Source organism: Barbus barbus (assembly GCF_936440315.1).
Source record: "Barbus barbus genome assembly, chromosome: 24".
In the NCBI taxonomy this organism is placed as follows: Eukaryota; Metazoa; Chordata; class Actinopteri; order Cypriniformes; family Cyprinidae; genus Barbus; species Barbus barbus.
The window spans coordinates 21,187,871-21,203,559 of NC_136752.1; the positions used below are offsets into that span (position 1 = coordinate 21,187,871).

The 15,689-nt window shown below is 36.1% G+C and overlaps 1 protein-coding gene across 2 annotated transcripts in view; it reads left to right on the forward strand.

The window, feature by feature from the left end:
• LOC306843939 (elongator complex protein 3-like) overlaps positions 1 to 15,379 on the forward strand; it is a 16,109-nt gene extending 730 nt beyond the window's left edge. The window contains exons 2-16 of one of the 2 annotated variants that reach the window (XR_013781880.1): positions 1 to 14; positions 102 to 240; positions 349 to 419; positions 964 to 1,027; positions 1,144 to 1,212; positions 1,400 to 1,554; positions 5,862 to 6,023; positions 6,525 to 6,651; positions 11,843 to 12,036; positions 12,569 to 12,659; positions 12,742 to 12,807; positions 12,899 to 13,126; positions 13,370 to 13,451; positions 14,189 to 14,487; positions 14,563 to 14,815. The exon at positions 1 to 14 is cut by the window's left edge and continues 86 nt beyond it. Coding sequence is in view for 1 of the 2 variants with exons in the window: in XM_079375685.1 (XP_079231811.1) it covers positions 1 to 14; positions 102 to 240; positions 349 to 419; positions 964 to 1,027; positions 1,144 to 1,212; positions 1,400 to 1,554; positions 5,862 to 6,023; positions 6,525 to 6,651; positions 11,843 to 12,036; positions 12,569 to 12,659; positions 12,742 to 12,807; positions 12,899 to 13,126; positions 13,370 to 13,451; positions 14,189 to 14,265 (1,539 nt within the window). In the remaining variant the exon portion in view is untranslated. Of the gene's footprint in view, positions 15 to 101; positions 241 to 348; positions 420 to 963; positions 1,028 to 1,143; positions 1,213 to 1,399; positions 1,555 to 5,861; positions 6,024 to 6,524; positions 6,652 to 11,842; positions 12,037 to 12,568; positions 12,660 to 12,741; positions 12,808 to 12,898; positions 13,127 to 13,369; positions 13,452 to 14,188 lie in introns of both variants that reach the window. The other variant, XM_079375685.1, reaches the window with a different exon arrangement.
• The last annotated feature ends 310 nt before the right edge of the window (positions 15,380 to 15,689 follow it).

Sequence of the window (15,689 nt, forward strand, 5' to 3'; positions counted from 1 at the left end):
ATTAACCTTAACAAGTCAGTGAATTTTTACGCTTCAGAAACACAATTGGAGCTGTTTTCTCACTGGATAACGGTAAACTAAGACAGTTAATGTTTTTATAGAGTCAAGACGAAGACATCAGCCAAGTATGGTCTGTCTGCACAGCCACGGCTGGTGGACATCATTGCTGCAGTACCGCCTCACTACAGAAGAGCCTTGGTGCCCAAACTGAAAGCCAAACCCATTCGGACTGCCAGTGGGGTAAGTATGGCATGTTAGTCCTTTGATATTTGTATTGGGGTGGTGTAAAGATATCATAATGTAGAAATGAAACTGCTGCACAGACTTTGATTTAATATTTCTTTGTAGATTGCAGTTGTCGCTGTGATGTGCAAGCCTCATCGCTGCCCACACATCAGTTTTACAGGCAACATCTGTGTGTGAGTATGACTGAAATAATATGTCCTAGTATCTCTTTTACAGTGCTGTCGAAAAGCATGGGGTTGTTTTTTTAAACAGTTTCCAAAAACATTAATCGGCACAACTGTATTCACCACTGATAATGTTAACAAATGTTTCCTAAGCACCAAATCAGCGTATTAGAATGAGTTCTGAAGGATCATTTGACACTGAAACCTGGAGATTTGTTGTGAATGTAAATTTATTAAAATAGAGAACATTTTAAATTGTAATAATATTTCATAGTATTACTGTTTTACTTTATTTTTGAAAGAAAAATAAAAATATCAAAGAAAAATATGAACATAAGAGACTTCTTTCAAAGACATTAAACCATAAACAACACAAGCTATTCACCCTACAGAATGGCACAATGAACCTTTTTCCATGTGAGCCTGCATCTGGTTCAAGTAGTTAACATTGTGTATCAGTTGGTGGGGAAACTTTTATGAGCAAAATATAATAATAAAACCGGTCTCAGTTTTGATGTTTATGTGGTGTGTTTGTTTTCATTTGCTCAAACAGCTACTGCCCAGGGGGTCCGGACTCGGATTTTGAATATTCCACACAGTCTTACACAGGATATGAGGCAATTATCCTTCTGTATCCCAAAGCAATGCTATCACACATTTTTTTTTGAATGAGTTTTGCACTGATGTTATGCTATGTGCTTCAATTTGATTGTCTATTCACCCTCTTACCCAGCCCACGTCAATGAGAGCCATCCGTGCACGATACGATCCTTACCTCCAGACTAGGCACCGAGTAGAACAGGTGAGTCATCTTCACTGTGCCTGTTTATAAGCAGCATTTTTGCCATTGTACAGTTAAAATTAAGGGATCATGAGCTACTTAATGGTTTTGATTTTACGTTGTACATCTGCAAGGTTGATGATCCTCTCAGCTTTTCCACTCATTAGATGGTGTTAACGTCATTATGCTGCTGTGTTTGCACATCTAGCTCAAGCAGCTGGGTCACAGTGTGGATAAAGTGGAGTTCATTGTAATGGGAGGCACATTCATGGCTCTGCCGGAGGAGTACAGGGACTATTTTATCCGTAACCTCCACGACGCGCTGTCAGGACACACGTCCAACAACATCACTGAAGCTGTCAGGTACCAGCGCCCCATGATAAACTTGTCTGTGACTGATAGAATCAGGCCACCCTTAATAATGAGTTTCGCGGCACAAATTCCTTGGCGCCAGGAACAGTCCATCACATGTTGGTGACAATATCCTTAGTGGCATATATATATATATATATATACAGAAATAGCCTAACTATTTCTTACAAAGACAAGCGCGTGTGTGTGTGTTAAAACATATTAGTTATAACAATGTTTTTACAAAAGTGCGCTTCAAATATACTCAGCATGGAAGCTCTAACATGTATAACGCACTAGAACAGACTTTACTTTTTCTCATGTGTCACACATGCACATGTGAGCATCTTCTTTTCCTTTTAATGGCTGTTGGCAAACCCACTTAAAGGCGCATACCGTCTCCTGCTGCACAAAACCGGCATGACAAGTGATATAAAATAAGGATCGGGCTCAGGAGAGCTTATAACGATCAGTTAAAAAATTGTTTGATTGGCCCTGATCCTTGAGATCGGCTTGGGACATCCTTAAAACATATATTAAAATTCTCTGCTATTTTAAGTAAATTAAAAATACAACACTGAAAACTAAAAGTAGTAAGTGAATTTAGGCATCACTTAAATTTTAATGGTCACACACACAACCATGAGTGAATGGAATTCTTTTTAGAATTCTGTGTACATAATTCACCTTATTTTTCAACGCAATAACATCACAGCAACAACTCCAAATAAGCTGTTTTCTGTGAATGTGCGAGATTTCTGGTTCATTAGCCACAGTAGGGAAATAACGAGGAGAATAACAAAGTGCAGTAAACGGGAAAACTGTTTGCACTACAAACCAGTGTGTTCATAATAACTGTGGAAAGATAATGCATTAAAATAATATGGTAAGACACCAGTTTGCAATATCAAGCAGCAAAACAAAATGTTTTTTACAGCTAAAAAAAAAGCTGGAAGTGATTGACACCGGTAGCCAGTCCCATAAAATTTACAAATGGTAAATCCTGTAAACCCGCTCTTACAGGAAAAGTAAGGTGGATAAAAAGAATAGTAATATAGCTGCAAGCAGCGATTACCGAGGTTCAAGCGCTTTAGGTGTTTAAGCACATAAGGAAAAAGACATTACATATTGTTTAGCAAGCCTGTAACCACCTAAATCAATTATTTAAAAAATCCAGGTGATTTACCATAGAAATATGATGTTTTTAAAATGTTTATGACTGTTATAGCGCCAGCTGTGGTCCAATCTCTCTGAAACTTTGCATGCTTGTTTAGAATCACCTGTCGCCTGTGCTCAGTGGGTTTCATGAAGTTGAAATGAAAAATGTGATACCGTCCCCCAGTGGCCGATTACTTTCAAATTTCTCACAGACCTTCGGGGTCGTGAGTCAAACAGGCCCACCGAGTTTCCTTCTGATCGGCCTTATAAGCAATTTCATACTTTTGATCTCTGTAGCGCCCCCGATTGGGGCATACAGCAGTCATGTTGTAGGTGGTGTGTGTACTTCCATTCCTCCAAGTTTCAAGCCTCTGCGACCTACGGTTTGGTCTGCACGATCAGTTTTATGTGGAAATCGCTCATCCGTGACCATTCTATTACAGTTGGGTTTCAGCACTACGTGCTTGAACCCCTAATAATAAATAACACAAAAGGTAAAATCATAAAACATCAAAAAATCAGAAATAGATTAATTAAAAAAATAATAAATATGAAATAGAATATGTGGGTACCCAAGGAAAGACAAAATTCTTTGTGGTATGTTGCTTGTCTTTGTAATAATTATCTATCATCAAATGTTGCTTGAAATTAAGTTTTTTTCTTCTTCTTTCTTTTCACTTTAAATTAAAATTAAAAATTTAGGCACCACAAAATTATAATTTAAATTTACTGGCCATACACAATTATACACAGTACGAAATGTGGTGAAATAATTTTTATTACTCTGTGTACATAAAAAAAAACAATTAACATAAAAAATAATATAAATTAGAAATATAATATTTCTTGTTTACAAATGGGTGCATTTAACAGTGTTAAGAAATTATTAGTGAGCATTTCATGATGACAAAGGTAGTCTAAATGTAAAAACAGGGTGATAAATATCCAATATCGGCTGATATATACATTATCAACTAATATAGATTTGAAAAAAAAAACTTTAATATTGACCAATGACTGATGTGACTAGTATATCATGAATGCCTACTCATCAGAAGTAATTACACATAAATGTACTTGTCTTCAACCTATTGCACAACTGCTCCAAGATCAGTCAAGTGCAGGATTTAGAGTGCAAGAGTTAGATTAAAAGCAGAGGGGATGGAGCAGCTGTGTTGTCTTATGTTTGTCTGGGGAAAATCACTAGTTAATAAGCTCTGACTTGGGACCAGTGTTTTTGTTGTGAGATAATATAAGTCAGTATATACAAAATGAACAAATTCAGGCCTTGGATCAGTTAAAGCACAGTGCCAAAAACCTCCTGGTGAGCAAATTTGGTAGTGTGGCATTATTGGGAGGCTTTTGGACTTCCACTATCAGAGCAGCTGCATTGGCTCTGCTTTCTGCCTAGTTATAGAACAATAAGACAGAATGTGGCATTTGGGCTCTTTGCTTAAATGATGATGACAAGATAAAGAGTGTTATTAGTCACATCTCCTGATATGTAATTTAACAGTTTAGCTGAGTTTAACCAAGCAAATAAAAGCCTTCTTTTCACTTTGACCATTAGTCTAAGTTCGTCTGAAGGTGACGTGATTTCTGTGCAACTAACCTCACCAGCAAAACTGAAACAAATATATCTTTTTATGTTTGATAAGATTTGATATCTTTTCAAAAAGGCTTTGCGTCAGTTTTGAACAAGTGGTGACTCAGATGCTGCTGACCACCCTGATGACATCAGCTCCCTGAGGAAAGCAAACGTTTTGAAGTTAGAATGAAAGGCAAAAGGGATGATTGCAAGATGTGGATAGACTGCCACTGCAGGGCGCTGTTAGTTTATTACTGTGTTTTTTTGTGTTATTTATTTTCCTGATAAGAGAGTGTGTGTGTGTGTGTGTGTGTGCGCGTGCGTGCGTGCACGTAGGCTGAGGTCCACAGGATTGTCGGCACACCACATCTTATCAGCGGGTTTGTTAAGATGACACGATTGCCATAATTGTTCCACCAGCAAATCAGCCAGAGATGGGGAGACGACAGTTCGATTTCAGGCCCATTACTTATCTCAGCAGAGGATGTGTGTGTGAGGGAGAGAGAAATAAAGAGAATAAGTACAAATGAGAAACGCTCTGTTGGATTCATAAATACATTGTCTGAAATCTGGGGATAGAACCAGGAGCTAAATGGACAAAAAGAGACTTTGGTCTATTAAATCTCCATTAAAACTTCAGAACAATGTCAGGCATGACAGGAAGCCAAAAACCATGCATTTCGGAATTATTATTAAATTGATGCAAACCAATACAGTTGGCCAATTGAAACCAGTTCAGTTGTAAACTAGTTTTCATATTATCATCAAAAACTGTAATAGGAAGATTTTTCCATTTTATTCAAAGTCTTTAAAAAAAAAGACATTTTAAAAGAGTTTTTTTGTTTGTTTGTTTTGCTCATTTTGTCGTTCAATCGTACATTACACACACATATACACACACACACACACTCTCTCTCTCTATATATATATTTATGTATGTGTGTGTAATGTACGAGTGTGTGTGTGTGTGTGTATATACACTCTCTCTCACAGGGTCAGTTTAGGGTCAGTACGATTTTGTTTATGGTTTTGAAATGTCTCAACAAGGCTGCTTTTTTGGATCAAAATACAGTAAAACCAGTAATATTGTGAAATAGTATTACAATTTAAAATAAATAATTTTCTATTTTATATATGTTAAAATGTAATTTATTCCTATGATGGTAAACCTGAATTTTCAGCAGCCATTACTCCAGTTTTCTGTCACATGATCCTTCAGAAATAATTTAGTGCTCAATAAACATTTCTTATTATTATCAGTCAAGTCAAGTCAAGTCACCTTTATTTATATAGCGCTTTTAACAATACATACATCAATGCTGAAAACAAATCCTGCTTAATATTTTTGTGGAACCCATGATACATTTTCTTCAGGATTCTTTGATGAGAAGAAAATTTAAAAGAGCAGCATTTCAGTAATTGAAATTGAAATCTTTTGTAGCATTTTTTAATGTCTTTACTGTCACTTTTGAACAATTTAATGTGTCCCTATTAATTTCTTTAAAAAAAGAATGGATACGTGCATATATAAAATAGTAACAGAATTTCTGAGCTGATATATTTTTTTCCTCAGATACTCTGAACGCAGTAACACCAAATGTGTCGGCATCACGATTGAGACAAGACCGGACTACTGCCTGAAAAGACACTTGAGTGACATGCTGGCCTACGGTTGCACCAGACTAGAGATTGGCGTACAGAGTGTTTATGAGGATGTGGCTCGTGATACCAACAGGTCAGAGTTTGTTGCTTTTATAATAAGGGCCGTGCCACAGACTAGAGGATGACTGTTTGGTATTTGGATAAACTTGATCCTGGGATGCTATTAACATAACATCAGTATTAAGACTTCCAGTGAGTCATTTTGTTCAAACAGATTTTGGCTCATGTTGGTAATTGCAGTTTACTCGCTTGATTATGTGTCATTTAGGAATCACTTTGAGGGATTAGTAGACTTAGCAACTCTGCTAATTACTCCATACTTACTCTTTGGTTAGTAGTTAAAAGAGCTGTGCTGAAAGAAAGAGTGGAATTTAAGTGACCTTGTTAAAAACATGATTAATTAGAATATACAGCCATATGACCATTTAAATTTGTTTTGGTCATTTATGTTTTGTCTTACAAAACTAAGGATGATATTTCTTTAGTAACTGCATGTATCTTGGGCATGGTTGGGCACATTGAACTTATGTACTATGAACTAAATGTACTTACCGAACTTACTAACTTCTTCCAGAGGACATACCGTTCGAGCTGTGTGTGAATCTTTCCACCTATCTAAGGATGCTGGTTTTAAAGTTGTAGCCCACATGATGCCAGACTTACCCAATGTCGGTATGGAAAGAGATGTGGAGCAGTTTATAGTAAGTACTTCATGGTTCAGTGTAATTCTACTGCATTCACCAATAGAATCTACCACAAAACACAATGTAAAAATGGCAAAATTATTAAGCATGAGCGCAATCATGGAGTCATTTTATATTTTGGTAATATTACTCTTTTACTGGTCAAAATTGTTTGGTGTACAATACATCAATAGTTCACCTAAGAATGAACACTCAGTCCTCTTACAACCGTTTTCTTCATGCTGTTCTAAACCTGTTTGACTTTCTTTTGTGGGGTGTTTAGAAACACAACTAAAGTAGAAAATCTTTGGTGTCATTTACATTCATATACACTACCATTCAAAAGCTTAGGGTTAGAATGAAAAAAAAAAATTTTTAAGAATGAATTAAATCGATCAAAAGTGATAGTAAAGATATTTATGATGTTACAAAAAAGTGTTTTTTTCTCTTCATCAAAGAACCCTGAAAAAGTATCAGAGTTTCCAATATTAATAATAATATTAAGCAGCACAACGGTTTTCAATATTGATAATAACAAATGTTTCTTTTTGCCCAAATCAGCATATTAGAATGATTTCTGAAGGATAATGCGACACTGAAGACTGACATCACGGCTGCTGAAAATTCAGCTTTGTATCACAGGAATAAATTACATGTTAAAATATAAATAGGCAACAGTTATTTTAAATTGTAATATTTTACAATATTATAGTTTTTACTGTATTTATGGTCCAATAAATGCAACATTGGAGAAGATAATATATATATATATATATATATATATATATATTTTAAATCCTACTCCAAACTTTATGAATGGTAGTGTATATTCAAAAATGGAGCAAAGAGACACGTCACGGCAGGTTTGATGTCAGTGATGTCAAACATCACAGTTTTTTTGTGTATTAAGCATGCCAAATTTGAATATACACGGATGAGATTTTCAGTGAAGAGTGTTTTTTTTTTTTTTGAGATTTTTGGAAAGACAATGTTTAAAATTCTGCCAAATGTTTCCTTTGGTGTTTGCTTGAATAAAGTAAGTCATGTAGGTGAGGAAATAATGACACAATTTTCATTCTAAAACACTTTCAAAGTGCTACCTGAATAATCATGTTTGGATAACTTCAAATAAGCCTCAAGCGGATTATGGGAAGTAGTGCTTTGTAATTTAAGGTCTTCAAATTTACAACTGTTTATTCTGTAAGTTCTTTTAATGTCAAAGAACTGAGGAGCTGAGAGACGGACAACTGCAGAGGGTTATTTAAATGCTCAGGTTTATCTTTGTATACCGCACAGGTTACGCAAGTGGTTTTCAAAATGTCATTTTCATCAACTAAAGGACTTCAATTAATCAACATTTCTGTGAAATGGATGTTGGGATATCCAAAATTTCCATATTACTTTCGGGTGCTCTATTAACTTTGACACTCAAAGTATCAGAAACTACTGAGCCATAGTCGTCATCAAGCAGTCTTCCCAGAAGTATTAGGACAAGAAATTAGAAATTATATATTGCTACTTTAGAAAAGTTTGAATAAACAATAAATAGCAAAATGAAATAGTTTCCCATATCACGCAGCCCTAGGTTACAATGCGGAGAGGCAAAAAGTGGTTGTATACATGAGATGTACATTACAGAAACACCCTAACATTTCTATCCGGAGGAGAAATCCACTTTTATCTGGTGCAGTAGCTAATTGTTTCATAGCAGGAATGATGGGTGAATGTAAATGAAGTGGGGAGTGATGTGCCATGGCAGGCTGCTTTTTTATGGCCTCTGTCAGTGTCCAGCTGTGACGCATTGGTTTGCATTATCAGGGGCTTCATTATGTGAAGTGAATAGAGCATTCATTATCGTGGGTTTCATTACAGAAGCATGGAGATCCAATCAGTGACTGTGCTCTGGAACCCATTCAAAGTGCTTCTCTCTGAAAGACTGTATTAAACACCAACCGGGAGCAATCCAGGTGCCAACAGGTTTCTTTGATGTCTTAAGCGAACACTGTCAGTGCACAATCTCTGGAGTTTAGCGATTTTAAAGCGGGTGATTATTTCCCATTAGGAGAACAGAAGAGCCTAGAATGAAGTGAATGACGTTAATGTTGCATAAGAAACAACATGATTAACTGAGTGCAATTATATAAATAATATTTAGCATTAACTGTCACATAAATGCCACTTAACTGTAGAAGAGAACCATTAACTGTTTATTGCAATCATCCAGTCTCTAGAGTCTCGGAAGTCATGTGTCTCTAAAGCTAAAAGTCTTTGCATAGATTTTTTACATTGTTGTACCAAGCCCACATTACTCCTACCTTATTTCCCCCTGGGAGGCTCTTACAGCCTCCACACTGCTGCAATCAACAGCCAGCTCCAAAATATTTGGACAGCAATACCTTTTTACTCTTTATTTGTACAATTTGTAATTGTAAAATTGCAATTAGAGGCTAAAGGTACAAACAGTCTATTTGAAAATATTCCCTTTTTTACACTTTTGTGACTTTTTTTTGGCCCCTTTTAATGTTAGTCAGTGTTTCTTGTACCAGAAAAAAAAACAGCATTTGGAGGCATGAATTCTGATTAAATAAAATGTAACTAGTGTGATTCTTTTGCAAGAGCTCTTAATAGTGAAATAAAGTTTTTTTTATCAAAGTTCAGGAAAGTTGCGAATAAAGGGTTTAGGATTGTGCTCAACAATTATTTGTGCACAATCTTTGCTCTTACATGACATTTTTAATGTGGCATTAGGATAGGGATGCACCGATATTAAAATTCTTGCTGATACCGATAAATACAATTAATTATTATAATTTTATGGTCATTAACCAATAATGGCCGATATTACAATTCTGGCCATTACCAATAAGATGGTTAATTATTTTCACGTTATGGCCAATAACCAAAATGTTACCAATATTGAAATTCTGCCTGGCGCCGATAAGACGGTTAATTAATTTTATGTTGGACATTAATTGTCAAATTACCGATATTAAAATTTTGGCTAATACTGATAAATTATTATCATGTTATGGCAGTTAAACAATAAATTTCCAATGTTATTCTAACACAGATAAAATGATTAATCATCATGTTATGACTGTTAAGTGATAAATGACTGATTATTTCAATTCTGCCTAACACAGTTAATTATTTTTTATGTTGGACATTAAATCGTTAAATTACCAATATTAAAATTCTGGCTAATACTGATAAGATGATTAATTATTATCATGTTATGGTGGTTAAACAATACATTTCCAATATTATTCTAACACAGATAAATTATTAATCATCATGTTATGGCTGTTAAGTGATAAATGACCGATATTTAAATTCTGCCTAACACAATCGATTATTTTCATGTTATAGTCATTCAACAATAAATATTAAAGTTGTATACTATTTTGTCTAATTAAATTCAAAATAAAACAACAAAAACTAAAATAATTTAAACATCACATTATAATGAACAGTATAAAAATGTACTTGTAAATGTTGATATTTGCTAGAGATTATATTTAACCATGTTATTAAATTAGTGTTATTTGCATTTTGTACTCTCTGCAGTTAAGCACAAGGCAAGGCACCTCTTCTATCTGTAGATTTGAGTCAGCATGACCACATCCTAGCAAACTCACTTGCAATATAATATTCAGTGTGTTCATCAGAACAAAGTGCCTGATATTTTGTTTTCGACTTCATATTCCTGACTATGCCGTTGCTTTTTTAATTACATTGAAAAGCACCTAGTCAAAGCACAGTTTTGGTGATAATCGGCTCATTGCTTTACCATTCCACCTATTAATTCCATCAGCGCTTTATTCAGCAAACTTATGCGTGAATCCATTTCACGCATAAGTTTGAGTGTATATTAATTCATCTCTCACACACCTGTGTGATATCTCCGTGATAGAGAGCCATTAGAAGGCAGTGTGTCAGAATAGGAGAGAGGGAGATTAATGGCTGTGGAAGGTGGTCTCTGACCCCACCGCTATCAGCTCTCCTCCTCCGCCACCGTGTGCCCACACAACCTCACCTGTGTCACCCACCAGCAGCGCTCGGCCGGTTTATCTCACCTAAACTGTTTTCTCTGATGCTCGTGCTCTCCTCTTTCTCTCCCTCTTCCCTATTCGCTCGCTCGCTCTCCGTCACGCCTCCCCCCACCTTTCGAGACGAGAACCTGTCGGCGCTATCTCAGGACGAGTGTGCGGTGGAAAGGAGCGTGGCTCAGTGATAATGGAATCCCATTACTGACTAGTCTGACTCTCACTGCTCACTTATCAGACTGTTTGCAGGCTCCCCTCCTTACATAAAATAACACTCAGCGTAAATATATCACACAAAGACTCATTTCATTTGACTCTTAGAGTAAGGAGAAGCTCAAAGTGCATGGCTAGTTGTGACTCAATCTGTCATTTCAATTTGTTTGTTAAAGCAACTATTTTTGTTTGTTTGTGCTATTTAGAGTTTAGACTCATGCAGTCTTAGTTTAAATGCACCTGTGTCCAGTTCGATGATTCACTTGTGTGTCAGGAAGCAGGACAGTACCAATTAAATGACCACTGACATTGTCTCTTTGATTGTAATGGGTACATTTCTGAGTGTGCTCCGTGACCCCTGAGCTTTTCAAAGTGACAAGGGTAAAACAGATTCCCTCACATTTATGCGTTAAGTAGAAGACGTAAGCAAGATCAGTGATGGAGGTCATGAGACTTTATTTAGCAGTTTACCAATTCTTGAACATGAATGATGTTACTTTCCAAGTAAAAAGTTAGTACAAAGCCTATCAGCAAACAACATAAGATGAATATGCTTAGAACTGTCTCAGGAACTCATGCCTACCACTTTTGATTCAGTTTAAGATGTCTTTAGTAACAACATTTTGAAAAAAGATAACTGGTAAATATATTAATAAAAGATATATTTAATTTTTTTCTGTTATAATTTTGAAAGTTATAATACTGTAAGGGAAGTCTTTATTATGAGTGGGCAACCGATATGGATTATGTCAATATATCATATCATATATCATTTAGTTTTATAATGTCAATGAAATATTTAACGGGGAAAAAACCCTCAAAAATTGAATTGAATATGATTTTAATATTTTTATCAGTGTTGCAATAACGAACTCATGTACTCATTACTGGTTCTAGGAGTAAGTCTCATGTTTGCACTGCTCTGCTAAAACTCTTGTCTCTGTCACCAGGAGTTTTTTGAGAATCCTGCATTCAGACCAGACGGGCTCAAACTTTACCCTACACTGGTGATTCGTGGCACAGGATTGTATGAGCTGTGGAAAACGGGCCGCTATAAGAGCTATTCTCCCAGTGCTTTAGTGGATCTGGTAGCACGAATTCTAGCGCTGGTCCCACCATGGACTCGTGTGTATCGTGTACAGAGGTAAGGCAGTATCTAAACATCACAAATTGACCTCATAAACATGGAGGAAAAGCTCATTCTGAATGATGTTCATGTTGTGGCTGAAATTCAGCTGATATTAAAATCTATACTATTTTGTATAATAATTAATAAAATAATTAAATAATTTAAATAAAGTACTAAAAACTACAATCAATCATTTTAAAGGAAATAAGTGAGTTTGTGCATCACAACTTTATAATATACAGTATTTATACATTTAAATTTATTATTTATTAAAGATTACATTTGTTTTTTATAAATTATTGAAACATTAACTTTAATTGAGCGTTAAACTATGGCAGTTTGAAAGTAAAAATAGAGGAAATGTGTATTAATAATTAAATATCCAATATCAAATGATACTGGTAAATAAAAAATAAAAAAACTCTAATATGAATAACCAATATGGTACCAATGTATAATGCATCCCTAATTAATTATTTATCCAAAACAGAAGTATTACATGTTGCCTTGTAGTTTTGCTAAGCTGATGATCTCTGGTCTCTTTCAGGGATATCCCGATGCCATTGGTGAGCTCGGGGGTGGAACATGGGAATCTGAGAGAGCTGGCATTGGCCAGAATGAAAGACATGGGCACTGAGGTAACCTTAATTATCAATCATCTAGTTTGTTTGCTGTATGAATTCAAGGCTGTTAAGTACAAGCTGTTGTTGAATCTTGCAGTGTAGAGATGTACGAACCAGAGAAGTGGGCATACAAGAGATTCATCACAAACTTCGACCATATCAGGTAATTCATGTTCTGTGAAAACAATTAGCAGAAACTTGTTGTTAAAGCGTGTAGAGTTAGCGACTGAAAATAATTTCTGTGCTTCTTGTAGGTCGAGCTGATCCGCAGAGACTATGTGGCCAATGGGGGCTGGGAGACCTTCCTGTCTTATGAGGACCCCGAGCAGGACATTTTAATTGGTCTCTTGCGTCTTCGTTGCTGCTCACCACAGTCCTTCCGGCCTGAGTTGAAGGGTGGCGTTTCCATTGTTCGGGAGCTGCATGTCTACGGAAGCGTGGTCCCTGTCAGCAGCCGAGACCCCAGCAAGTTTCAGCATCAGGTAGACACCTTATTTCTGCCAGTAAAACACGGAAAAGTAACTTTACTGTCACTTGGAAAAATGACAAAGTCATGATTTGCCATTAATAATGGTTAAATTGAAAAACTACTCCTCTTGCATGGAGATAAATGTGTACATTTTAATATTTAATTTTTATTTCAGGCTTTTGTCTTTTCATGTATTTTGGATAATCTCACTGACTGCACATTCTAATGTTCTTTTTCTCCTCGTGTGCATTTGTAGGGTTTTGGGATGATGTTGATGGAGGAGGCTGAGAGGATAGCCAGGGATGAGCACGGCTCGAGTAAATTGGCTGTTATCTCAGGTATCAAAAATATTCTCAGCGTTAACGGAATGGCGCATTCATTTTGTTGGTTCTTCTCTTGCCCTCGCTAGAAAAGAATGAATACGAAATTTTGACATGCACCTCCCCAAATCAGCTGCAGGATGGAGATAACAGCAATTGGAAAATAACTGAAAATCTGTATTCATATTATTCCGGCTCTGACACTTTAATGCGAGGGCATGATAACTTTTCTACTCGCATGTCTGACAAAGAAAGCAAAACAACAACTGTAGAATGTATTGGAAATACAGTGGGGTTTTCTTTAAGTATTTTGAATCTGCATGGCAACATTGGCTGAAAAGATGGTTCCTCTCAAATGACTAAAAAGGGTGATATTCTTTTTCCTTCAATCAGAGCAAATTCATTAATATCAAGATATATATTGATATAACAATTTAAAATAACTGTTTTCTATTTAATTTTTTTTTATTATTATTTATTCTTGTGATGGCAAAGCTATATTCTCAGCAGCTATTCCTCTAGTCTTCAGTGTCACATGATTCTGCAGAAATCATTGTAATATACTGATTTGGTGCTCAAAAAAACATTTATTTTGATCAATCAAATTTGTCATTTTCTCATATTTGCATGTTTTTGGTCCAAATAACACACCTCGGGGTGCCTCAATTAGAGCATGTATTATTGAAAGAGAGATTATTTTCTACTGTAAATCTGAATAGTTGGTCATTGTTCATGTTTTATTTGTGTTGGTTCAGGTGTTGGAACAAGGAATTACTACAGAAAAATGGGTTATGAACTGGAGGGGCCGTATATGGTGAAAAACCTTTACTGAAGCAGAGAGGAATCCCTGGAGAATATCGTCTGACATGCAGGACACTGACTTTAAGGGGATCTTTACACCCACCTATAATTGGACTGGACATGAGGACTACAGAGAGTGTGTGTGTGGTCAGCACAAAGCAAACTGCGCTATTCTGTTACATGCCTGCCAAAGAGAGTATTCTGTAGTTCTCTTATGAAGACCATGATGCAAGTATCAGTGCTTGTTAGAAAGGTACACCATTCTCCCCTTGGCCTTAGTATACTTACCAGTGCATTTACTTCTCTGCGATAACACTTATTATTTTAGGTTTCTACTGACAACATTGGACATAATGGAGGAAAAAACTGCAGAGGCTTTGACTTATCCCGTTATAAAAGCGTTTTCATGTGGATTTGGGAGGGAAAAATAATTTATGCTTGCCACTTGGCACATTTGATTAATCCCACCATTTTTCCTGTTCTGTTCATTTTGAAGATGGATTAATTGTATTTTCATGTTTTCTTGGCTGTGCATGAAAAGTGTTGTTTTTATTATTGTTAATAAAAGATATTTATCCAGGATTTCAGTAATTATCACGTGATTGTACATTGTCATAAATCGCATGTTGGCACAAAGGCAGATGATTTTTGGATGATTGGAGTCGAATAGACATAATACAGCCATCACTGAACATTCAAAGGAATTAATGGGTAAGAAATCATCCGCGGCACTCATCTGTCCAGATCAGATATGAAAAACTGTCGTCAAAATGATTGAAATTCAATTGCTTCTATTTTTGACAGAATGAAAAGTTCACTGGAACTACTCTGCTGCGTTTTAGTGTCTTGTCACCACACCACCAATTTCAGAGAAATGTCGTGCGGCGTGGTGAGAGCTCTCCTCCGCAGGAGACCTCGTGATATATGTCTGCTGATGGGTTTTTACTGCTTCATTTGACATCGCAATACCAGATTATATCGCTATCTCTGTCTGTGAGTCAAGGTGTCAGGCGAATGATGACCGACCACCCTTTAAAGCTAAGCTCAGTCAGATCACACTTGTAAGAGGTTTGTCGTCAGAGAAATGGCTTCCAATAAATGACAAGATGTTGTTTTGCCACCACCCCACAATAAAGTGGTGATTTAACAATGGTTGATCTCGTAATTTCCCAGCACTGACCCTTTGTTAGGACTTTAATGGCTTAATAACCTCACCGTTAAAACAATGAACAGAGGCAAAGTGTCATCCTACACACCAATCAGCAGCTTTCACTAAATCTCAGTAAGTTTTAACTAGACAATCCCATAACAGATTTCGCTAATTACACCGGCTCATAAAGGTCATTATTCCTCTTATGTAAAATCTTACCAATGCAGAATTAATACTGATGTAGCCGAGATGATGACCTCAGAGAATGAACGAGAGCTATGTTTAGATAATGTGCATATTTCACC